General features: G+C 37.3%; 1 protein-coding gene across 2 annotated transcripts in view; it reads left to right on the forward strand.

Annotated features, from left to right (window-relative positions):
- Positions 1-27,371, forward strand: part of LOC307003331 (uncharacterized protein) — a 70,997-nt gene that overhangs the window by 22,456 nt on the left and 21,170 nt on the right. For both annotated transcript variants that reach the window (XM_079621607.1, XM_079621606.1), the window contains exon 3: positions 22,019-22,076. In XM_079621607.1, the coding sequence (XP_079477733.1) occupies positions 22,019-22,076 (58 nt within the window). The remainder of the gene's footprint in view (positions 1-22,018; positions 22,077-27,371) is intronic.

Here is a 27,371-nt window from a genome sequence, read left to right on the forward strand (position 1 = left end):
CACATCAAAGATGTTAAGAGGCTAAAAGCAGGTTTATAACGTGCCCCATTGAAGTCAACAGGGTGCAAATTTTAAAAAGAGGATAACACAGTGTAGGCAACACCGATTTTTGTCGTTGTTCTCTGTATTGACAGCACTCCAAATTTACAAAAAAATGAGCTCAATGTTAGATTATCAGATAAAACATTTAGATGGTCACTTAGCCGGCTCCCTGATTTGATAAATGCTATGATAATTTAATGCCGTCTGTTCTGTTGCTCTTGTTATTCTGCTGTATCTTTTATTTGCCCTTTCGCTCAATTCCCTAGCCTCTGGATTTTGTCCTTTTCTAAAAGTCACTCATCCATATAGTGTTCCTCTCTCTCTCTCTCTCTCTCTCTCTCTCTCTCTCTCTCTCTCTCTCTCTCTCTCTCTCTCTCTCTCTCTCTCTCTCTCTCTCTCTCTCTCTCTCTCTCTCTCTCTCTCTCTCTCTCTCTCTCTCTCTCTCTCTCTCTCTCTCTCTCTCTTTTCATCTACTCACTCTTGTTAGCTGGACTGCTGTGCTCTCGAGTCTCTTGTCTTATCTACTCCAGACCCACACAGTTCCTTGTCCTTTATCAGCCCGTCTTCTGTCTGATGCTGGGACTATTACATATTAAAGAGCTGGGACTGAGTTTGGTGGAATTACTCTCCATTTACTCTGACTGGCAGGTTACTTTAATTGGCTATACTCTCATTTAAACAAGGCCTTGTCATTTCTTCTTGTCATTTCATCACTCGTCTCGGTTTATCCTTTTCAACCACCACTCCCTGGCTCATTATTTGAACTCATTTTTTTTTCACCTCGTCCTCAAGTGTTTTCCATTTCTCCCCCGGCTCCTGAAATACAGGGTTTGGTCTCCCGTGTATTGATCTGGTGCCCTGAGGGCTGTTATTTCCACACTGAATAGGGCAGGTCACTGATGTCCTGCAGTTTTGATTGTTAGAAGTGTGACTATTCTTTCTCTCCAGTGGTTGTTTCATTTGTTCACCGCTGCTTAAGGCTTCTTCAGAGAAATGAGAGTGACGGAAACCATGAACGCAATCAGCCACAGCACGGCAAGAATGTGTACCGTGCATGAATATATTTATAATGTAAACATAAACATAAACTGCCCAGCCAGATTTGTTTGATTTGCTGTTTGGATTTAAATATGCGTTAGTCTATGATTGGATCATTATTGCAGTGATTATGTTTCTTGCTTGTTATTTGTTTGGCAACCGTTCTTTAACGCTAACTCGTTTCTTTAACAACTATGTAGGAAGACATATCATGGCAATATTGCACCTGTGAGGATGCACCTCTTGATGGAAATAAATGTTGTGATGTTATTTCCATCAAGAGATGCATACATTTTTGGTCAAGATCTTGTATTGGCAATGCAAGAGTCCAGCACGCTGTAAAGTCTCCTCGGGGACATCCCAAAGACTTGCAATGAATTTAAAGCAAGACTAAAAAATATTTTTTTTTACGTTAAAATAATGTTTCCAAATTCATTTCAGCGGGTCTGTAGTTAGAATGAGACATAAGAAAACTACAAATTTGGCTTTATTTACGTCAAGCGTTACAAAATTAATTATTTAGTTTTTCTTCGTTTCTGATGTCGCAATACATCATACTTTCATGAAATCATGCATTATACTCTACCTTGTCTGTGGACATCGTTCATTTCAAAGCCGGCGATGGATAAACAGCGAGTGAGCGTGCGTGCGACGGTAGGCTAAATTATTTACGACAGCGGTAATGGACAATTCCACTTCCAACCTGTAGGGCGACCGCAGAGGAAAAGTTCTTTAGTGTTGCTTTAAGGTTTGGACTCAGAAGTGCCAATCATGTGTGAAAATTATTCTTCCTCCCAACCATTCTTTCACAATACTCTACTGAAAGATTCACATAATTGAAAATAAATAACCACTTTGCTAGCACTCTGCTCTGTTTTCCAGGCGTTGATGTGATTCTGCAGAGACAGTATTTCGTTGCACAATTACGTCATAATGTGACAAAATCTGAAACTACAGGTGAAACTCGCAAAATGTGAATATCGTGCAAAAGTTAATTTATTTCAGTAATTCAACTTAAAAGATGAAACTAATATATTATATAGACTCATTACATGCAAAGTGAGATATTTCAAGCCTTTATTTGTTATAATTTTGATGATTATGGCTTACAGCTTATGAAAACCTTTTCACAATATTCTAATTTTGAATTTGGGAGTTTCACATGTAGTCGTCTTCAGAGCTTCAATAAAAGCTGTTATCGGACTAACGAGAAAGTTTTGAGTTCTGAAACTTACATGATGTTTTTGTAGTACAATGACCTTGTACATGTCAAAAGATCAAGAACATTTTTATTTCTCAATTCATGACGTGTTTAAAAGGCAGGACTTATTCTGCCATATTGCATCCAATTCATAGTCATATGAGTGAGCCGTCGCAGGGCATTATGAGACTGCAGCAAAAAATACAAGGGATGCTGTCTTTTAATTAGCTAAAATGTTCCTCATTTCAGGAGTTGTGTAGTTATAAGGCTAAGCTTTAAAATGACGTCTTCATAGGTAGTTCACTCGGTTTTTGAACAGAGCTACACTTGCTAAAAATGCTTTTTATGTGAACCTGCCAGACGGGCTAATTTCCTGCGAAAGACAAAAGGGACCGTCCGCCCCTGCCGTGGAGCGGCTCGAGGGGGCCTGTTGTTTTTAGTGCTCAGAAATCACATACCTTTGTCAAGCCAATTAACCCAGAAAGAATTTGACTTCGAGAGAGAGGGGAAATTACGAGAGGGTGGGGACAAAGGGAGAGAGAAAGGGAGAGAGCGAGGGGATAAAGCTGCTGGTAATCATGCTAAGAAAAACGGAGAGAGAGAGAGAGAGAGAGAGAGAGAGAGAGAGAGAGAGAGAGAGAGAGAGAGAGAAATACCTCACAAGAATGAGCGATACGAGGGGGCAAAAGGATAGAGGTCAGGGTCTCTGTAATATGTGTTTACCGCTCATATAAGCCCCTGTCCCCCTTCATTGTCTGGCTGTGAGGTGGCAGAGACCGTACAGAGAGGAGATTGACCAAAAAATTTAACCATAATGCTCAATATGGCACTGTAGGAAATGAAAAGCATTTCAGTCAAACAATTACTTATTTGCCGGTGTTTGTCTGAACTATTTTTTAATGTAGCGTAATGTTATTGAAACATTATCTCGATCAGTGTTATTGTTAACTAAATCTATAAAAAAATGATTTTTTGTTTACTCCTTCCCCGCCATTGACGGGTTTTTCTGGCAATCCATGTTTTCACTGTTATACTGTAGGGGGCGCTGTTCTTCTGAAAGAGCACTGAATCTCCAAATCCAAAAACAAGCGAAGAAGAAGATCTGCGTAACTGAAATAAAACGTGAGATGCTAATGTACTAAAATGACTAAAATTGAAATAAAATTAGAAAATAAAAACCTAATAAAATTGAAAAAATGGCTCCATCCTTGAAAATGTGGATAAAGGAGATATCAAACTGTATCGGACTAACTTATATTGCTAAATGCAAGAGGAAAGACTTGATCAGATGTGGGAGCCAAACAAAAGTTTATGTAAACTGGGAATGTAGACCTTACAGAAAAATACTTTGTAAACACTGTCTGTATAACAAATTAATTTATTATTATTTACTTATTTATTATTATTTTTTATCTATCTTTTTTGTATCCTATTTTCTTCCTTTAAGAAGTGTAAATTGAATATGTATATGTGAAAGGGTGTAATGCATGTGTACTTGTTCTGTGGTTATAAAATGAGAAAAAGAACAATAAACATATATTTTTTTTAAACTAAAACAAACTAAATACAATAACTCTGCTTTAAGGCAAACAATTTAGGAGATTTTAGCATTTCCCCAATTAACTTTTTTCTAATTCATGTAGAATTATCATACACTGTTTTTATGAAATCACATTAATCGAGAGACCTTTAATTAGTGAGAATACAGGATGAACTGAAAAAAGCTAAAAGGTGATTAAAAAGTGTTCATTAAACCCCTTTGTTTATAATCTTGATTTTTTTATTTTTAAGTTATTGTCTATATCATTTGTCAGTTTCTTCACTGTATGTGCGTATGAATATTTAATAAATTCACACTGCGGCCAAATGCCAAAGCGCCTAAAGGCTCAACAGAAACCATACAGCCTTCTCAAAAAGAAAAACAACGAGACAGAAAAAGTAAGACGATGGACAGCAGAGAATGTTAAACAGTTTCGAAACAAGCAAATAGCAAAGAAACAAAGCAATGAAAAAATACCCAGCAGATTGGGCATCCATGTTTCGGAGATACACTCCGTGTGTGTGTGTGTGTGTGTGTGTGGACGCACACAGACATGAAAGCGGACCCCTCCAGACCCCCGTTCCTCCCTCTGAGGTCATCGGGGGTAAAGTAAAGTGATAATTAATGTAGCGGATCTAATTCAGTCTCTTCCTCTCTGGTGCTGTATCACCTCAGGTGGATGCTTCGGCTTCCATGGCAACACCGGCTCTCCGCAGGTGTGTGAGAGCGAGAGAGGATTGGATAAGTGTAGTTATTATGGGGTTTGGTAAGTGTGTGTGTGTGTGTGTGAACGTGCATAATTACTATTGATGTTTTAAGAGACTGTTTTTCCTCATTGGTCGATGTGTAGATGTGCATGTTACTGCAGGGATGTGATGGGATTTTGTATCTCACAAGCAAGCACTGTTTAAGTCGCTTTTTAAGATGTTCTGATAACATTTGACGAATGTTTATCTTGATTTTTGAGAATTACTCTGTTCAAAAGTTTGGGGGCTGTACGATTTTTTCATGTTTTTGAAAGAAGTTTCTTTTGCTCACCCAGGCTGCATTTATTTAACCCCGTATATTGGCACAGGCTAGCCATTACATATTTAAAACAGTAATATCCTATACTAAACCTAAACTAATCTTGACAAACTATATATCATTTGAAAGCTTACAATCTCTAGTTTACATATTTGGTGACTGATTTTCAAAATATATTACAGAGGAGCCGTAATTTATCAATTTGCAACCAGAATATTTTCACACTCCTAAGGCGTGTTCAGACCTTTATTTTGAAATAGTGATGAACATGAAAAATCATGAAAGAATGGTAGAAACCTCAGTTTGTTTTCATGCCAAGAGTTCAAAAGATAGCATCCATTCAATTCTTTTAGAAAAAAAGGTCTGAAAATGTTTTAAATATAAAGAAAAAAAGAATAGATACAGCAATTGTGATGTGGCAGCGAGCTATAATGCACATACATGTTCTTTCTGTGTTTCTTAGAGGTTGAATTAATTTCAAAATCTGCCAAACTTTTGCCAAACCATCCTATACTTCTGAATAGGATGTCTACTTCATAAATTGTATGAAAATTGTAAAAATAATGGTTCAGATCACTCAAACAACATGCCCTTTTCGCAAGATGTAAAATAAGTCTCTGATGTCCCCAGAGTGTGTGTGTGAAGTTTTAGCTAAAAATACCCCACAGATATTTTTATATATCATGTTAAAATCGTCACTTTTTGAGGGTGAGCAAAAACGCATCGTTTTGTGTCTGTCCCTTTAAATGCAAATGAGCTGCTGCTGGTGGCAAAGGGGCGGAGCTTCAAGAGCTCGTGTCCTCTTACCTCACACACACACACACATGCACTGGAAATTTCAAAAACTTTTAGCCTTTTATGTTCAAACCGGAGTCAGAAAGATGGAGAGACTCAAGAAGAAGTGACAACATGTAGAGGAACAGGACATTTCTGAATGGTTAGTTGATGAATTTATGAAGCTTATGTGTAGTTATCTTCTAGTCATTGATTAGCATATTCTGTCTTGATAATCTATAAATCGTGTTCTGGGGGCGGGGTTATGTAAATTATAGGGTTGGTGATGTCACTAACCCGGGAGGAATGTCGTGTAGTCTCTACCAGCCGTTTGTTGTAGTCCTTAAAAAGTGATTTCTTTAAAAGCAAATATCTCCCTTTGCTTTGAACTTTGAGCGTCGTAACTTAGCAGATGTTGTTTATGATCAAACAGCAACATTACACACTAACTAAAGTTAGAAAAGTGAAATAATTTTTACATTTTCAAGTGTGGCTTATCTGTCCAGATAGATTTTGTGACCATTGTAAATCTTGTAAATTGAGAGAGTAACTTTAATGTTTACTGGGGTTGTGTTTGGGGAAGAATGAGGGATAGAAACACAAGCATGATGGAAGGTTATGTCAAAACATCATGTAAGGAGTGAGTCAGTGATGGAGAGCGGCCGAGAGGGAAATTCCTCTCCGAGGGCCGGGAGCTCTTCCTGTTGGATTGAGTTGTGTTTGTACAGGCTGTCTCAGTCGGGATATCCTCCTGTACCCCCATCTGTGGGACACCATTTGAGTTTTGCAAATCATTAGTGCTTCTCTTTTTTCATAACTTTTTTTTTTCTTCCATTTTTTTTGTGCATGTAGATATAGTATTTCATATGGTCTGTGTGTATTTCATAACTTTTTGACGTGTGGCATAAGCTCTGCGGTGTACAGGTGAAACTCGAAAAATTTTAATATGGTGCAAAAGTTCATTTATTTCAGTAATTCAACTTAAAAGGTGAAACTAATATATTATATAGACTCGTTACATGCAAAGTGAGATATTTCAAGCCTTTATTTGTTATAATTTTGATGATTATGGCTTACAGCTTATGAAAAGAATAGAATATTGTGAAAAGGTTTTCATAAGCTGTAAGCCATAATCATCAAAATTATAACAAATAAAGGCTTGAAATATCTCACTTTGCATGTAATGAGTCTATATGAATCAATATTCAAATTTTTCGAGTTTCACCTGTACAGTGGAGACCACATTGAAAAATCTGATAATTAAAATGAGATTTAAACCTGGAAATAAAGTTTTATGACATACATTGAATACAAAATATTTATTATGCTGCTTTATTTCTAGGTCACTAATCAAATCAGTCAATTTTGGCATTGATAATGTGAACTGCTTTGTACAGATGGTCTTTTCAGCTCAATAGTCTTTGGATCAGCAAAAATGAAGCTGGAGATCACGATCATCAGGTTTACACAAACTTGTGGAGTTTATTCAGTCAAGCGCTGCTGTCATTAAATCAAAAGACACAAACCAAATGTGACCCTGGACCACAAAACCAGTCTGAGATTTATACATCATCTGAAATCTGGATAAATAAGCTTTCCATTGATGTATGGATTGTTGGGATAGGACAATATTCGGCCGAGATACTATTTAAAATCTGGAATCTGAGGAGCAAAAAAATCTAAATATTGAGAAAATCTCCTTTAAAGTTGTGCATTTATGTTCACGATTGTGCTGCACTCACTCACAAATTTTTTTTTTTGATATATTTATGCTAGGAAATTTACAAAATATCTTCATGGATCATGATCTTTACTTAATATTCTAATTATTTTTGGTATAAAAGAAAATCGGATAATTTTGACCCACACAATGTATTGTTGGCTATTGCCACAAATATACCCGTGCGACTTATGACTGGTTTTGTGATCCAGGGTCACAAATATTAAGACTTTTTGTCACTGATATCGAGTTTTCAGCTCAACTTTCCACTTAAAATAAAATTAGAAAAATGCTAAAAAGAGGCATTTTCACTTGAGGTCTTTTGGACCTCACTTTATTACTTTGACAGTCATTTAATATGAGCAAGACGGACAAAGAGAGTGAGACTAAAAGAGAGAGAGAGCGAGCGAGTGTGTAAGGTCAATGAGTTTAAAGATGAATGCAAGTTGGTATATAGATGTTTATGGATGGATGGACAGATATTTAGAGGGGAGAGAGAGGTTGAGTGAGAGAGAACATAAAGGGCTTTTTAACAAAAGCTTTCATCAGTGGTTAGATGGAAACAGAAGCCATGCTCTGAATAGCATACTTACTGTTGCTATATTGGAGGTCCAAAACGGCTACTTTTCAGGAAATGAAAAAAACAAAAAAACACTGGGGCTTCATATGTGATCAGACACTATGTGCTTCAATTAAATTATCAAAGATTTTACCAAAATCAATCTCAAATAAGGTTTTTGAACACACTCTTAGAAGGGTGCTGTTGAGAATAAAACCTTTTATGGGGTTCCCATCATGATCATTTTATGGATTTAGGGTGTGTTCACACTTGTAGTTCTGTTCGTTTGGTCCATAAAAAAAAACACACACACAAAAAAAAAACATATATTCCTGGTCTGTTTAGCATTCACATTGGCATTTCAACACCGAAACTAAAGATCCTGAACTTAAAGACACCGAACCTAAAGACACAGGGATGTGTTCACAACCTGATTAATCTTTTATTATGTATTTGCAAAAAAACTTACCGAACATCCAAAACGATGCTGTGTTCTGGGCTGAATGTGCTTGTTGTATGTGCGTAGGCTACATATGATGGTATTTTGACCAGCTGAGAACTCATGAAGAGCCAAAACAGCGTCAGTAATCCCTCCGTCACACACACAAATAAAGATCTGCTGCTGTTGTTCAGACGCCTGTACCGAACTGTGATGGGCAACATCGCGACTATGGCGAGAAAAAACGGGTGCTTGAGCCTTCTGTCCTTTTTAGGGTCGCAACTTGTGACATTATGTCTCGTTTTTTAATTTTTTTATATGTGTTTAGCCATATTCGCACAGGATAAGTATTACCTGGTGACCTCTAGTAATTTGTAATAAATGCGGAGGTTGTCTGTGATCTTAATCCCGTGTGAATCGGCATCTCTGTGATTTTGGCGGTTTGTTTATAATTTTTTTAAGGTTTTTGTTTCCTGTGGGCTTTTTTTATCCATCTTTCACGAAGAATGGAGTGGAGTTGGAGTGTTTTTTTTTTTTTATAGTATTTTTGAGTGCTGCCATATCGCTATACACCATACAACTATACAATATGCAGAAAGAGAAAGCTGAAAACTATCAGAAGAGCGAAAACAAAAAGAATGATTAGATGGAGATGAATGACAGCATGCGGTACAGAACATTATTCTGTTTATGATATATCATACAGCAAGACCTATAACGACAAGACATTTCCAAGCAATAGCCTATTGACATCATATCCGGGAGATAAGTCAGTAAATTTTAGTAAAATCACAGACTTATCCCGTGCGAATGCACCACTCGAAATTGAGATGTGTGTGGATAATTTCTGAATCACACGAGGTCCCCAGATAATACTAATCCAGTGCGAACGGGGCTTTTGTTTGGTTCGTTTTAATCAAACCAAACATACCAAGTGTGAACACACTCTTAGTTTAAAGACACAATATGTAAAAATTGGGATTAAAGTTTTTTTCTGACTTGCGGATGTTTTATTATAATGAAATAAAACAATGTAAATTTAATTGATCAAATGTAATTGTAACAAAGTTCAAGGAGGCGGACATTAAATGTAACTTTAATCGTAAAATAAACAGAAGGAACAAAAACTACGGCATACAAGCATAATAAAAACAGCAACGTGAAATGTCCCAGTCTCTCAGCTCCACCCTGCTTCATACCAAAGTTAATACAACTTTAATACATTAGCTCACCCATGAGCAGGACTTGATTCCCATCGGCTGTGGAAGTAAACACGACAACTCCCATGATTCCAGTGCCTTTAATTGAACACCCTAGCAATCACATTGCAACATTAAAAAAAAAAACAAGCTATTTTTATTGTATTGTTGCTTATAGTTATTCATTCTGTTGCAATATTTGAAACTGTATATCATGTTGTGTGTAAAATATTGTTCAGCTATTTTTCGGCGGATGATGAACTTCATAACTCGCTTCAGAAATAGACTCAGGCTTCTTATGTCTAGAGACCGAACAATTCGCCTTTGGCTAAGCCACACCCTAGAATGTAGATTGACCAATCACAGCGCAGCCAAGAACGAGCTCCCACAGAGGGTCCGACACTTTTTCACAGCGCTCCATTGACTTTAACACAGGCGTCTCATATTTTTGGTCTCGGCAGGCTATTACCGACGTAGTTTTATCAAAAAATACGGTTAAACGTTGTGCCTGGGGCATTTGTAACACAGATACGCGTTACCCAGAGAGGCTGGAGGGGGTGTCCGTTTTTTTATCCTGACAAGTGTCGTTTTTGGATTAAACTGTGTGGACGTCCTCAGTCAGCGAAACCCCTCAAGGATCAACAAGCACACTTTTGTGCTCTAAGATAAATTTAGCTTTTAACCTTACTGTGAAGTTATACTAGTTAGACAGTTTTATGTTATGATTTCGGTTCTCTACCCTAATTGTTGATACGCTAGCACACGCTGCTAATAAACACAACTTTATACTTGCGTAGTCCGCTTGCTTTGTAATAACGATTATAGAAGTGAATAGTACCTACCCAGCTTTGCATGAACAGTGTTGCTCCTTGATGTTTTTAGTCCCAGCCTCCGTCTCGATTAGGATATGCGGTGGTTCATGTTTTAAATGTGACCATTATGCTTTTTCCTCTATTTGGATGCCTTGTTGTTGCTTGTGTTTCACCGGTATGTCTTGAATATAGCCTTCGAACGCATATTGCAGCCCCTTTTGCCTACTTCTATCGGACACTTTATTTGCTGCTTTATAAAAGTTTGATAAAACTTCAGCAGGAAGAGCCGTCACAGCATAAGCCATGTTGATACCAAACCAGAGCCCAGATGAAGTTGACGGACGTAGCAACAGTAACTAAGGGGGGCGGGGCTTAGCCAAAGGTGAATTCCAGACTAAAACAAACCTTAATTCACTGATTTTAATCTCAGCCAAACATCTTTGTTAAATGTAACTGAATGGATGATAGATCGCAGATATGTGTCTATATAAATCCAGAGATCTGGTTTAGAAGAGCCTGTTGCTACACTGACAAGTTTCGAGTCCCCTCATGAAGTGTTGCTATTCTGAGGAGCCGGATGCCGAGAAAAACAGTGCTAGCTCATTATGAATTCACTGCAGTGCAATTGTGCCTCTTTTTCCCTTAAGTGTGAATAGAGCTCTTTCATATGCAGGCATCCAAGCGTATTAGACTGTCAAACCGCTCTGTTGCTAAAGGCCTTTGGAAATAACAAACACAACATCCCGTTTAGGCAAGAAATTAAAGCATATACTGATTATGTTCTTCTAGAGGGAGAGATACTGAAGCCTCTGCATATCAAGGTCTTGCAAAATACTTTATGTGTCTGTGGATTGGCAGCTAGTCGTTATAATAGACTGTGATTGTTCATGATGGTTTTAGATGCCATTCAGTAAAATTATTGTCCTGTAGATTGTCTTTTTTATGCAGGAAAAGAGATGGGACACAATGCTTTTAAAATGGCAGAGGAGACACAATCAGTGCTGAAGTGCAACACTTAACACTCACCTGCGCGCACACACACACACACACACACACACACACACACACACACACACACACACACACACACACACACACACACACACACACACACACACACACACACACACACGCTACTATTATCCTGAGTGCTAAAAACGGTCTGAGTTTTGTCTCTGAGGCTTATCTTATCTGTGTTGTTTACCGCTGGACCTTCCGGCTTATGTTTGTCTTTTCGTTAATTTGCTCGCTTATTTCGTGTATTTTGTGTGTGTGTGATTAGGCATGATTGTGTGAGAAACAGACACAGATGATAAACAGGACATGATGTATTTGTGTGTGTTTTGTAATGGGACCGTCTTTGGTCTTGTTTCGACGGTTCCCACAGGTTTCCAGAATACTTGCATGAGTAAAGAGATAATTATAGCTTTCTGTCATAGTTAAAGCCTGGAAAGCTTTAACTAATTAAATAATGCTTAACTCATGACTATTTACAGTATGTTAGCAATAGTTCAGATGAGCACACACTGTATATTAGAAACAAGTAGATTAAAGCTTAATTTTACCTCTAATCCTGCTAGATGGAAAGCACTTTTTTTTTCTGAAGATATGGTTTAATTTAAATATATATTTTTAATTAAACTAAAGAACATATTTGATGAGATCTACATTACCAAAGAGACCACGGTACTACCACGTTTTTTTTTTGACATGCCATGCATGGTATTAAAACATTAGTATTCTTTGAAGTACCTTTTGATTTTTTTCCCAAAATGTATTTTTTAGGGCTGTCAACGTTACCTTAGGATATCATTTTTTTCTGAATTTGATATTATTGTTTAAATTTTGGTTTCTAAACCCGAAAGAAACCTATACGAAAATATATTTAAAATACATGTTTGTATTTCATACTAAGTACACTACAAAACAATTAACATATTTACTGACATATCGCTCGAAACTTACTGATATAAATATTATCATTAAACTTTATTTGGAGTACTTCTTTACTGCACAATGCACATTTCTTAATATTAAGCTAAATGTGTTTTAATATCACTATTATAAAGGATAGCATGATCTCTGTATAATATCAGTCTTTAAATGCAAGATATTTAAAGTGTATCTAATCTAAAGTATACTTGCAATAGTTCCACTTTAGCACAATCAAACATGTTTATTTATATATATATATCTTTAGTTGGACCTCAGCTCTATTTCTGTATAATTAAAGTGCATTAAGTACAAAATGAGTCCAATTAAGCAAATTTGAACTATATCAGTTTAGTATACCATGTACAATTGCAGGATATTTATATTAAGTACATAATGTATTTGAAGTATACTTCGCATAAAAGTATATTCATTTAAATTTTTGTATATATTTTTTTCACTCGGGAAGTCTGGTTGAAAATCATGACATTAATTGTAATTGACGTTTTGCAAAATAATCATCCATTGTTTTATAATTTGCTCAAAAGAGATAACATTAAAGTTCCTGTCAAAACACTTTGATGATTAGTGATTTATGACTCATTAATCACAACACGAGGACGTAAAACGTGCATCACAGATAAATGAGCTAGAACGGAAATGACAGTATTTGACCAGGAGCCAGAGGTGTGGTGAAGCAGGGGAACAGTGATTTAGCAGATTTCTGAACTTGACCCGTGACAGGAGACACTCGTACACCCTTCCTGCACGTGTGTGATTCACTCACCTATGTGTTTGTGTGTACGCCTGCGTATGACCTTGGCACTGCCTCGGTAAAGTCAGCCTGACAGAGAGAGAGAGAGAGAGAGAGAATAGAGGAAAGGAGGAATAGGAGATAAAGGTCTGGGGACCGGCCAGCGCTGATGTAATGGGTGTGTGTTACTGTGGTTTTGTTTTAGAGAGCTTCACTTCCTAAACTCTCTGTTCTTTTGCCTCATCTCTTCCGCCAGGATGTCCCAGAGCCAAAACACAGACCGTGAGCTGAGAATATCAGCGGCTCCCTAAACCGACCCACGCACACAACAGACATTACACACACACTCCAGTACAAACACACCGTCACGATGGGCTCGACACGAATCAGCCTATACCTCACGTAAAAATTTATTATTTATCCAAATGCTGCTTATGAACATCTTATTTCCCATCAGCAGTGCAGTTATAAAGACTCGGCACATGCGACTGTATTTTGGAAATTGACCATGCTTTAAAATATTACACATAAAATCATATGATGTGGTGTTTATGTCAAATCCATGCATTTAAAGGGATAGTTAATCCCCCAAAAATGTCATTATTTACTCACCCTCATGTTTTGTAAAACACAAAAGAAGATATTTTGATTTTTTAAAAAAATGATATATATATATTTTTTGACCATACAATAAAATTCATATTTGGGAGTTCTGGCCATCAAAAACTTAAAACATACAATTTATACAAAAGTCCATTCGGCCTATGTCTCATGAATAAATCCCACGGACTCCACCAATACTGTTTTGTGGTTTTGTAAGGGTAAATTTGCTCAAAAGAGATAACATTAAGTTCTTGTATAATAATTTGAAAGAATAATAAGAAATAACTTTTTTCCCAGTCATCTCAATGGCAAAAAGTGTCTCAATCGACCTGAATTCACCCCTATGGCTCGCAATCTCTGTTCCAGTTCATCCCAAAGGTGTTGGATGGGGTTGAGGTCAAGGCTCTGGTAAGGCCAGTCAAGTTCTTCCACACCAAACTGGGGGATTTTTCTTTGTGCACTGGGGCACAGTAATGCTGAATAGAAAAGGACCTTCTCCAAACTGTTCACACAAAGTTGGGAGCAGCGCATTGCCCAAAATGTCTTGGTATGCTGAAGCATTAAAGGAACCGTATGTAAGATTGTGGCCAAAACTGGTACTGCAATCACTTTCAAATGACTGTAGAGCGGTGTATCCCCTCCCTCTCCCCCCTGACTCGAGGTTGCCAGATAGGCTGCAGGATCCAGCAGGAACATAGACTTCTACAAGGAGCTTCCAATGGCAAGACTAGAGCAGAGCTGGCAACCCGGATGCCGAAACACTACTGACGTCGTGATTGGTAGATAGGTGGAGGGTGGCGCATCAGGCCAAAACACAACATGACAACATCAACATCAGTTGAGGGCTGCAACTTCACTTTTAAATTACAATGTCCTGGCCGTACTACTGTTGTCAGTGATATAAGTATTTGAAATGAGCATGATTTCTTAATGTATACTGACATATCAGGGCCATTTTATGATTAATTGAAATACATTTCTTACATACGGTTCCTTTAAGTTTTCCCTTTACTGTAACTAAGGGTGTCACGATTTCGATTTTTAATCGAAATCGATCGAAATTAAGTCACAATCTAGATCATCGAATTAAAAAATGGAATCGTCGATGCTGCCACGCCCCCATGTCACGTTCGGTCAGCTTGTCAAGCGGAAAAAAACACGCGTGTTGAAATGCTGCGAGTCAACCTCTGGGGTCCGCACACCCGACGAGAAGCGCCGCGTCTATGACAACTCGAGGCATCGCACACACCGGACGAGAAGCGCCGCGTCTTTGACAACTCGAGGCATCGCACACACCGGACGAGAAGCGCCGCGTCTATGACAACTCGAGGTATCGCACACCAGACGCGCGCACTTTCTCAGTTTATGACCTGCAATATGTTTATGGACATTATGGAATTAAGATCATGTCTATGTTATGAGACGCCGAATGGCGCCGCCGGTATGTGTGTGTGTGTACTGTACACAGAGAATAAAGTGTTAGAATTTTAAAGACGTGGCTCTGCGCGACGCTTAGATTTATCTGTTAAACTGTTTGTTTGTTTGTTGTGAACTTGAATGTCATCTTCTGTGAAGAAGGGGTTACAAAGGAGAAACTATCGCAGGCTATTTTGCTTAAGTTTCCAATTGACTGAAGATATAAGTTATTGTTACATTGTGTTCTTAATAAATGTTTTAAATTTGACATTTGGTCTAAATTTAAATTTGGTCTAAAAATGGTATAGCAACCTGTGCTTTGGAAAAAAAAAAAAAATTTAAACCGAGAATCGAATCGAACTGTGAACTTAGAATCGAAAATTTAATCGAATCGAGGATTTGGAGAATCGTGACACCCCTAACTGTAACCCAATCCCTGAAAAACAGACCCGTACCAACAGACCCTCCACCAAACTTTACAGCACAATGCAGTCAGACTGGTAACGTTCTCCTGGCATCTGTCAAACCGAGACCCACTCATCAGACAGAAAAGCTTGATTCTTCAGTCCACAGAACACGTCTCCACTGCTTCAGAGTCCAGTGGCCTTGTGCTTTACACACTCTGATGCTTGGCATTGCACTCAGTAATGTGAGGCTTGCATGAAGCTGCTCAGTCATGGAAACCCACTCCATGAAGCTCCCGCCACACAGTTTTTCTGCTGATATTACAGTTTTTTCCAATTGCTAACACACAATTTTGCAAACTACTGTATTTTCTGGACTATAAGTCGCTCTGGAGTATAAGTCGCATCAGTCAAAAAGTGCGCCATGAAGAGGAAAAAAACATATATAAGTCGCACTGGACTATAAGTCGCATTTATTTAGAAATTTATTTCACAAAATCCAAGAACAGACATTTAATCTGGAAAGGCACGTTATTCAGCTCCACAATAGCACACAGAACAACAGGCTGAATAGGTGTCCGGCATGTTAACGTAACACATTAACAGTTATTCAGCTGCACAATAGCATAAAGAACATATACCTGAGGCTGAATAGGCTAAATTAACATTAGCCAGCGAGTCCAACAAGTTACCGGTAAGCAAGTTCACCAAGCTCCCGATCTCATTCCACAACACTGAATCCATTGAGTTCTTCCTCGGTGTATGTTTACTCTTGGTTCATCTCAGTCAGTGTGAATTAATTTTGATATATAAGTCGCACCTGACTATAAGTCACAGGACCAGCCAAACAATGAAAAAAAGTGCGACTTATAGTCCGGAAAATACGGTAGGCTGATTTTATCAAAATACTTAACACAATTCACAAAACCACTCACCCAAAACTGCAAAATACCTCATATAGCCTGCAAAATGAAGCACTGCAACCAAAACTACATATAGCATTATCAAAATCAAACTTTTGCACACACACTTCATTCATATTATCAGATTTTTGTCTATTTAACACTGTTGGGCATAATGAAAAGCACTCTCATCTTTAGTATGCTTTGCCATAATACTGAAATAGTTCATATGGTATAAAATTCTTCAGATTGTTCACATGTACATAATATATTTGCAGATACACACACAATGCTGTTGAAACATTGTTTTATATCTTTTTTTTCCACCAAACAAGTCACAGCAGATATATTATTTACATGGGACTGAATACAAATATACTCACAAAAAACAATAAACTGAAAAAGAAAATTGCAGAAAAAATATATATAAAAAAAAAGAAGCAAGAAAAATAATAGTGTCTTTTCATAGTGCTTACATCCTGACTGAAGTGTTAACAATTAACCATTGAGGTGATTGGCCAGGTCACATGTATTGGCCAATTAGCTCATGTAGTGTCATTTTGAAATGGCAAACATGTGACTTTATGTCAGATTGTTGTGTCTTATGCAGAGAACCGTGTTCAGTGCATTTAAAAAGTGCCATTTTGAATTGCAAAATGTGTGTAAAGCAGAAAATTTGCTGCTTTATGAACTTGAGAAGAGGTTTTGCTCTCTGTGTGTCAGTTTAAATAATTGTGCTGTGCATGTTATTTTAGTGTTTGCTAGCAATACTAAACTGTAATGCCAGTGGAAGTTTGAAACTCTTCAGCAATTGAGTGATCAGAGCGTTGACGACTTTTACGCAATTTATGCGCTTCATCACTCGTGACCCTGCTTCTGCTGTTAATAAACGCTTCCTCTTTCCAATAATACCACTTACAGTTGACCCTGGAATATCTAGCATGAAAAAAATTCACGAACTGACTTATTGCAGAGGTGGCGTATGGAGAGTTATGTTTTTGATAAAGGCAGTCTGGGCTTTGAGGCTATTTATGCTCATCTGTAGCTGGATATCCATCTGAGACGTGTGTGTGTATGAGGGTGTCGAACGCTGAGCTTGAGTGGTCTGGGTTATCTCTTTGCAGGGGGTTGACGACTGTAGGTGGACATTTTAGTTTGTGTGTCTGAGAAATTGGCCTTTGTTCTGGTTGTTTATTTAAGGGTGTGGGTGCTGGGAATGCTTCAAGCTTGTTAGGGCTCTAAGGGCATGCTGTGTGTGTGTGTGTGTGTGTGTGTGTGTGTGTGTGTGTGTGTGTGTGTGTGTGTGTGTGTGTGTGTGTGTGTGTGTGTGTGTGTGTGTGTGTGTGTAGATGTGTAGAATAGAATAAAAGAGTATAGCTCTGGTTGTTATTTTTGAGTGTGCTGTTGTGGAGAGCAATTGTGGAAAGCTATCACTCATTTGATCACTCATTTGCAAGAGTGTGTGTGCTTTTACAACACAAATCATCTCTGGAATTATAAAATGCAAATTTGGTTTGATCTCAGTGCTGTCTTTGTCTCTGAAGGGGCCATTAAGGATGTAAAACATGTCTGTTTACATTGCGTAATGACTGTTAGCTTATTATACGAAACATTTATTAGACGCTTATAGCGTTAGCTAACACATACCTGTTATACTGCTGTCAAAGTAGACGTCGAAGGGTAAGACTGCAACTGATTTATACTTCGTTTGTAGTTTTTTATCCTGACAAGGAAAAACATGAGAGGTTTTAGCAACAATTTTCACTCTTCGAATCACCAAACAACACTATTTTATCTACATTCTGGCTGTGAACTCCTCTGTGAGCCGAGATTTCGCCTTTCATCCATGGGTGGCAGGTCTTTCTAGGTTATAGCCCCTAAGCTATGGACCTCTCTTCCACTGGCTCTTAGGACAACAACAACACTGCATGAATTTAAGTCTAAACTCAAAACCCATCTGTTTAAAGGGGTCATGTCATGAGAAACCAAATTTGCCTTGATCTTTTGGTATATAAGAGGTCTTTGTACCATTAAAACGTCCTGCAAGTTTCATAGCTTAAGACGTCCTCCCCATTATAAACGAATCATTTATTTAATCAAGCTCTAAATACAGCTCGTTCTGGATCCATGGTAAGAAGTGACGTCACGGTACGAAGTGACGTACCAGCGTTTGCATATAGACCGCCTCCAGCACAAGACAACTACGCTTTAAGCGCAAGACAACTACGCTCATTTCGTATCGCCGCGCGCCTCACAAGTGTTCAGTCGACGATGCAAACTGTAAGTAATGTATTTAAAACTTTAAACTACTTTTTAAATACGCCGAATCCGCAAATGTTCTGGCTGGGGGCGTTAATAATTGATGCATAGGCACTGACGTTAGCCAATCATAACCGTGGGCGTTAACACTGAACTCTTAAAGGGGAAACACCCCCAAAACAGACTGTGTGAATCAGAGGATGAGAAACAGGGTGGGAAAAGGTCATAAATCACTACATTTTAAAAGTTTTTTGTAAAAAAAACTATAGTAATACTATATTTGCACCTAAGGGAACATAATAATAAAATAAAAAAACCCATGTCATGACCCCTTTAAAAAATATTATCCGTCATGACATGTTTTCTTGACATGTTTTTCTTAACCAGTTTCCTTACGCACCATTAGTCTGTTGCACCAGACCTTTGCTTCAGCTGCCGATCTTCCATGCTGTAAACAGTCTTGTTTCTGTTTCTGTTTCTGTTTGTATTCCACTTGCAAACCGATATGCAATTGCAATCGCTCGTTTCTTGAACTGGGCAAATGTCTATTGTCCAAACGTATTGTTTGTTCTTTACTGTCATTGTGATGATTAATGTTGTTTTTATTGTATTTTTTGATTATTGTTTCTGTTTACTACACTTGCACTGCGAAACGCAACTACGACGATCGCTTGGACTGGGCAAATGTCTATTGTCCATTCATGTTTGAAATTATTGTTTGTTCTCTACTGTTATTGTGAAGCGTCCTTGAGCTTGGGAAAGGCGCTATATAAATTAAACATATTATTATTATTATTATTATTACATTGAGGAGGGTGACCCACACCATACAAAGTTAAGCACTCTTTATAAAAACTATTATGGGTAATCATCTCATGTGTACTCCATCCATTCAGACGACTCTTCACACAACACACAATTAGGAGCAAACTACTGAATGAACCTTTAAAATAGTGAGCAGTGGTTCATTGTTAAACATTCAAATATGTTTAGAAATAGTGCAATCAAGCAACTGCCATCGAGGTGGATATGCAAATAGATATGGGAATGCTAATTCTGTGACAAAAGTGTACATGAAGAGCTTTTGTCCTTTGAGCTGCGGCTATTTAAGTGTGTCGTGTGCTGTTAAAACAAGAATATTATGATGTGTTGTGTGGGTGTGTGTTCTTTAGTGCAAGATTCTTCTTCATCTCATGTCCATTCAGGCACTGAATCATCTTCTCTCAACCCTTAACACCACCTTTATCAAGCTGCCTCACTCCTCCTGCCAATCGTTCCTACACCTCTCATGTCTTCTCCTCCGTCCTTCACTCCTGGACACTTACGAGACAGGCGTGACTGCACATCCACACTGCCTTTTAGTTTCGTTACCCAGAATGCTGCAGCTGTGTCATTTGCATGGCAGGGTTTGGACCTCTCACTGGAGAACGAGAGTGAGGCTTTGAATTATTCATTTAGGAGACACAGAGAGGAAGAAAAGATTTTTCTGTCTCCCTGTCTGTCTATTTCTGCTCTCATGAATTTGTCAACCCCCTTTAAAATCACGTTGTGATGCCGTGGCCGCTTGTTCAATGGTGTTTGAAGTACTCTATTTGTTTAAGCACTCATTGTCAGGGGATGATGGGTTCGTATTTAGAGAGACTGCAGACAGGCTTAGTCTCAGTGCTACTGACATTCTTCTGTTTTCTGGGGTTTCTCATGTTTTCAGTGTCACCATCTGTTCCCCCACTGGACTTTAGAGACGTATCCGGGAAAAAGAGCTCAAACCATGAGATCCAATAGCCAATTTCAGCCTATAGTCCAAATGAAGAGCACATCGCAAACAACCATGATTTAATATTTCACATCTGTACTGTATTAGTGGTGCTTATACAGCATTTATATTGCTTATACTTTGAACAAACACCCAACCTTTCTAAAAAAAAAAAAAAAAAAAAAAATGTAGCTGATTTTTTACCTGCTTTGTATTGTTACAATGTCAATAGTATATGTATGTGACCCTGGACCACAAAACCTGTCATAAGTCGCACGGGTATATTTGTGGCAATAGCCAACAATACATTGCATGGCTCAAAATTATATTTTTCTTTTATGCCAAAAATCATTAGGATATTAAGTAAAGATCATGATCCATGAAGATATTTAGTAAATTTCCTACCGTAAATATATAAAACATGTATTTTTGTGAGTGAATGCAGCACAATCGTGAACATAAATGCACAACTTTAAAGGAGATTTTCTCAATGTTTCGATTTTTTTGCTCCTCAGATTCCAGATTTTCAATAGTTGTGTCTCGACCAAATATTGTCCTATCCTAACAATCCATACATCCATGGAAAGCTTATTTATTCAGCTTTCAGATAATGTATACATCTCAATTTAAATTTACCCATGTGACTGGTTTTGTGGTCCATGGTCACATATGAACAATGTTTACCTGTGTTACCTGGACTAAGAAATTCATGTTTATTTGTCAGAAAATATGGTAAAAATTATGGTAAAATGTAACACTATGGCAACAGCTTTCTTATATGTATGTGACTAGGTTTTTCTGACTTAACACAATTCTCTCCGTATTTCCGATTCTTTGCAGCTTTTTTTTTTTTCACTGGAAACTGAACGTAACTCATTCCCGCTAAACGTTTACTCTTTGAATTCTTGGAACAATATACAAGTCGACACCATTTTGGCCAAAAGTTTGCTAATAAGTATATTCTAGTAAAGCAAGGTGGTATTTGATTCATTTCTAAAAAAAAAAATATTAAATGCAATTAGCTGAACTTTAGAGTGCTTTTTTGACCCACTTAAGTAGTAAATTTTTGCCATTTCATAATTCTATTGTCTTTAAAAATGTAATTAAAGGAACTTACAAGCATTAATGGTAAACTAAAATATGCTTTTGTCATTTTTATTGAAACTTGTATGTCATTTATTTACCGTAAATATATTTGTTTTGTATAATTACTACATTTTTAATGAAGTTGCAATTTAGCACATTTAAAATAAGTGTACTCATTAGTTTTTTTTTTTAAGTGTATTAAAAATATGCTTTTAAGACTTAAAGTACAGTATAAGTTCACATTCAGAACAATTAAACACTTCTTGTTCACAAGGGAAGTAGTAAACTTTGGCATATAATATAACCCTTCAATTGCTAATAACTCAAATCCAGTGACTTTATTATTGTGGAGAGAAGTTATGATTTTAAGTGGTCTGACGTTTTATGTAACTGATGATTAAATGGAAATAAATGCAATTTCAGCAATTAAAAGCTCTGCATTGAATTATGTATGATTTATTCTGCATTTGTGCTGCATTTTGTTGCATTTTCATGTGTGTGTTTTTGTGGACATGTTGCATTATAAAATGCACTGACATGTTTATTTTCCTTTGTCTAGAAATCGTTTTCTCTGGTGATCGAGGCTCTGGATCATGACAATGAAACATCAGAGGCAGGTATGATGATACGTGTGTGTGTGTGAGACTTAAAAATAAAATCCATGGATCAAATGTGTCCTCACAGAAACGATTTGTAGCAATATAATAGCACAGAGAACGAAAGAATGAAAAGGAGGACATCAGACAGCCGTATTTACCCCTCATGCTGTCTTCTGGGGATTACAAGAGAACGGAGTAATGCACAGGGTCAGCCTCCATGACTCTTTCATTTCCTGTGTTGCTTTCTGATTGTTTCTCCTTATAATTGAAGAAAAGCTCCATGACTGAAAATATGTTGCTGGATTTTGCACACACACACACACACACACACACACACACACACACACACACACACACACACACACACACACGCACACGCGCGCACACACACACACACACACACACACACTCAGACGCACCGATTACGGTATGTCCTTTAATGAATAAATTAGACACATGTGCACGCTTCAGACAACGCTGAGATACATTTTAATCATTTGGATATTGCTGCTTTATTTTCATAAATAACTTAATTTGTTAGAAAAAAACATGCATGCACATCTACTCTCCTTTTTCTCCTTCTCATGTCTTTTTTCTTTTCTTTCCCTTTGATTCTCTTCTAAATCTCTCTCTATTTCGCTCCTCTCTCTTAATTTATCTTTCTCACTGCCCTCCAGCTCCTGACATATCTGTTCATTTACTTCACCCATCCCTTCTCTCGTTCATTGGATTTACAGCTTGTCTCCGGTGAGGTGAGGCTTAGGTGGGCTGATCCTGGAGTCGAAATGATGCGAGTTTTTCCTGCCAGCTCTGGATTATTATACAACCATATTATATATATATGGTATCTGAGTGCCATATAGCTTTAACAGTCTTCAGCAAAGTCCGTCCTGACCCATTATGTCTTTGAAAAAGACTTTGTGTGAGAAAAGGAGAGAGGGAGAGGCAAGGACAAAAGTGTTGTGCAGTTTCCCATTTATTATCGTCTTTTCTCCAGGGTGGTGCGCTATTCAAAATTGAATGAAGAACGAATTTAAATTGCAGATCAATTCCTGAATTTGAACAGCATACATGATGGAAAATTGCAATTAATATTTTTATTAAAGGAAGTATATTTTAAATTTTAAATATGTTTTCATTAGTTGAGAAGCAAATATACATATCCGGCAATACAAATAATAAAAATTAATTAGTCTAAATATGTAATTATGTAGTGACTATGTTAAGTGTCTTTGAATTGCAATTCTGTAAATTCCTACTGGTCACTCCAATGCAAATTGCAATTCAACATCCTGTGGGACGGGAACAATGCAATTCAAATGCACACTCATGAACAGAGCTGGTAAGTCCCGCCCCCTCCGTAAAACCCCGCTGGACCTCAAAGTTGAAAAACCGTCAATGCAAGTGAATGGGAGAAAATAATTATTTTCTGGTCCCGTTCGAATTGTGCCATGAATGTGAACATATGTTGTCTGTGAATTTTTTATATAATCTTTCGTGTTACAAGTTTGACAGTATATGGTATGATTCGTCGGCTAGCAGTTGTGGAAAAGACATAACGAGAAAGACTACATGTCGCCTATGTGACGTCACCCCATAAAGTTGACTTACCCGTGGTTTTCGCCAACCTCAACGATTTTGTCCTCTCCCTGAAAGAAGGCGGTGAAGTGCACCGAAGACACAGCCATGTCTAGCGGGATCCGTGAGCTAGAGCCGTGAGCTAGTGGTGTTGACGTTTCAAACGCGTCGAAAGCAGCGAGGAGTTGTAGTCCACAAAGTGCTCTCACACAAAGTCTACCCGTATCAAACTTCTACCCGCTAAATTGTAGCATTTTTCACACGAAAGATTATATAAAAAATTCACAGTCAACATATGTTCACATTCATGGCACAATTCAAACGGGACCAGAAAATAATTATTTTCTCCCATTCACTTGCATTGACGCTTTTTCAACTTTGAGGTCCAGCGGGGTTAGCGGAGGGGGCGGGACTTACCAGCTCTATAGGGTTGGGTATCGTTTGAATTTCAGCGATTCCGATTCTGCTTATTGATTCCTATTCTTCTAACGATTCTCAGTTTTGATTCCAGCAAGGTAAAAAAAGGTCAAATATTTAGATATCAAACATTTATTTTGTGTCTTTTTGCGAGAAATTCTGTTGCAGATCAGCAGCCTACAAAACACTTACACGAGAACTTTTGCCTGGTTTTAACAAAAATACCACAGCAAAACAAATACTAACTAATATAAATGTCAGTAACAGTCAGTAATAAAACAAAGTAACAATTGCACAAATAAATACAACTGAACAAAGTTCAGGTACACAAATTGAAATCAAGTATATTCTAATGTAACAACACTGCATAGTATTCTCTTTATAAATAATGTAGATTAATCTTTCCCTGCAAGCTTTTTTTTTTTTAACAAAACTTTCATGGGCCCTATAATTTTTTTATGAATATCTGAACATGCAATATATATAAAAAAGAAAGAAAAAAGCTTCAAGCATTCTTTTTTTTATCAACACTTATTTATCAACAATGTGGGTAAGTTTCATAAAATTAGCAACATTTTGAACATAAAGCTGAGAAAATCACGTTTGTGTCAAAGACTACATCCGGATCAGAAAACATAGATCGTTAAGATTACATCCATCAACACAGTTAAAGCTTCACAGTCCTGTACTTCTTCCTGGGTCGACATTTCATTTGGTAACGGTTGGCAGTTTTGATTTATATGCTGTTTAATGATTGATGATTGCGTTATTTTACATGTGTCAGCAATGCTTTTATTGCTTGTTTCTGCTGCTTCTTCTCCTGTGTTTTGATCCAGAGATTCAATACTCTTTCAAAAGATGCGTAACAGCGCCCCCTACCAAATAACAGTGAAAACATGAATTTCCGGAAAATTACGTCAATAAATGACAGAAAATGCTGTAAATGGCAGGGAAAGAGTTAATTAGTCACAATAAGTAGCCGCGTTTCCATTACCCTTCAAATTGCGCAAATTGAAATTGCGAATTGAAAATACGCTCAATGGAAACACGTCAATTTCGCAAAAACTCTCGTTTATCGCAAAAAAGTTTTTACGCTCGCATGAGGAGGTTTTTCAGCCAATTCGAAAAAGGAATATTTCGCAAAACTGCAATGGAAACAGTTTTTGCGCATTTACAGTCACCTGACTTAGAAGACGCGGTGTGTTTGGGGTCCATGTACGCAAATAATAATAATTATCATCATTATTATAACATTTACTAGGCTACATATTTAGATGACGCTTTTATCCAAAAAAGGAACAAAGCAATTCGTCAAATGTCATTCATAATACGGGTTAGACAATAATAATACAGAGCTGAGATTATTACAAATAAACACAATATTTTGACGCATATCTAAGGGTATGTGTGGAGTGTGGAGCGCGCACTACATGGCACGGAGGCGCGGGCGTGAACACTTGCATTTTCCTATTAACAGTGAAACAACTTAATATAGCCTACTCTATAATTTCTGGTCATACAGAAAATAATAATACATTATTTGTAACTACTTTTATTTGTGTAAACAATAACAAGAAAATGTTGTGCTTTTGTAAAATAAAATAAAACAATCAGGCGCGTTTTCATGATCTCCCTGAACTGGAGCGCGAGAACTGAAACAAAATAGCCTATATAGCTAAAGCTTGAAATGTCCACTTTAAAACGAACAAATTCGAATCGAAAGCTAACACATTTTGTTCTGATTAAGTAATCCGTATGAAAGGTGCATTTCTCTCTAAAAGAGCATCTGCTTAACAGCGGAGATGGAGATGTTTTTAACCGAGTTAGAAAACAATAGTTTAATAATATTAATGGCTCTTCGGTCCGTGTATCATCCGATCATTTCATTTCCTATTTGGAATGGAATAACGAGGAATGAAAAAACAGCTCGTTTATTCGTTTTTTTGTTTAGTTTAAAAAACGAAAAATTAGATTTTGGCTCGATTTTTCATTTTTCGTTTGTGGTTTACAAATCGGTTTATGGGTTCGATATTTCGTCCGCGCATGTGGGTGGCGCTGAAACGCCCCTTTCATCTGATTGGTCAAACCGCTCCGCCTTCAGTACGAGCTTTTCTTTCTGTCGGCAGAATAAGAGTCAGTACGAGTGCGGCACTAACATTATTGCACTTTGATAAAATTATGTCTGAAACCACCACTCACTTTTAAGTTACTATGCACAATATTTGAAGCAGAAGTATGTTCCAGCGACCCCATTAATGTGAGCTACAGTAGGCTATGACAGATTATTTTAGCATGATGCATTTCTCATTGATAGTGCAAATAGTTCCGTCTCTTTGGATAGAAGGGAAGTGGAAATAAAAACCAATAATAGGCTGAACTGTAGGCTACTATTATATGTAACACAATTAGTGTGTAACATTTACCACTCTACTAATTTAGTAATTTTGAAAATTGAATAGAAATAAAGTTTATATTTATGAATGTAAGCATGTGTAGCCTACTCAGTTCACATGAAAAGAAAGAGAAAGAAAAGAGAGAAGCTAAAATCAGTGAACGTTAATACTGTCAAAATTAGCAGGGTTTGGGATTCATTAAAATCATGTCGGTTGAAGAGCACAGCATACCTTTAAAATGTTATTAGTTTTATTATAAACTAATACGATTTTATTACATTCTGAATTGGTCAATGTTTCTCTGAGTTGTCTTCATTATGTTGACTTGAGAAAGCCATGCAGCATATTTTAAACATTATTATTATTTATTATGAGAAATTGACTCCGCCTGCTTCACTTTAATGCTTCACCAAACTCAGCTCAGACCTCCAGACTGGTCTGACTCGCTTATATCATTTATAACCCTTTATATCCTGTCTATGTTTATAACTGGTCAGACATACTTTCCCAAAAAATCCATTGACTTGCATTATCTGAGCAATGAAGGCCGTAATAGTTAATGCTCTCCACTAGAGGGGGCGACAGGATAATACGTCTTTTCTACTCTCTTTTCCTGTTTGCATCAGTTTAAATGACAAATAAATGCATGAATTTCATTCATAAATAGGCCATATCTGTGTATGAGAACAAGCTTTACACTTCAAGCTGTACAACTAATTAAAACTTCAACCCTACTTCAAAGTTTGCCATAGAAGATGTTGTTATTCACACTGGTTTTTGCGTTTAAATTTGTCCATCTGGAAGTTTTATTTGTCATGAGCTCTATATTTTAAGATATACTAGAAAAAATATGATTCAACAACACAAGCTCTGTTTTTACTCAGCAAATTTGTTTTCCTTTTAAGTAGGCTAGCCTATAAGTTGC

The sequence above is a fragment of the Phoxinus phoxinus genome (genome assembly GCF_949152265.1).
Source record: "Phoxinus phoxinus genome assembly, chromosome: 8".
In the NCBI taxonomy this organism is placed as follows: Eukaryota; Metazoa; Chordata; class Actinopteri; order Cypriniformes; family Leuciscidae; genus Phoxinus; species Phoxinus phoxinus.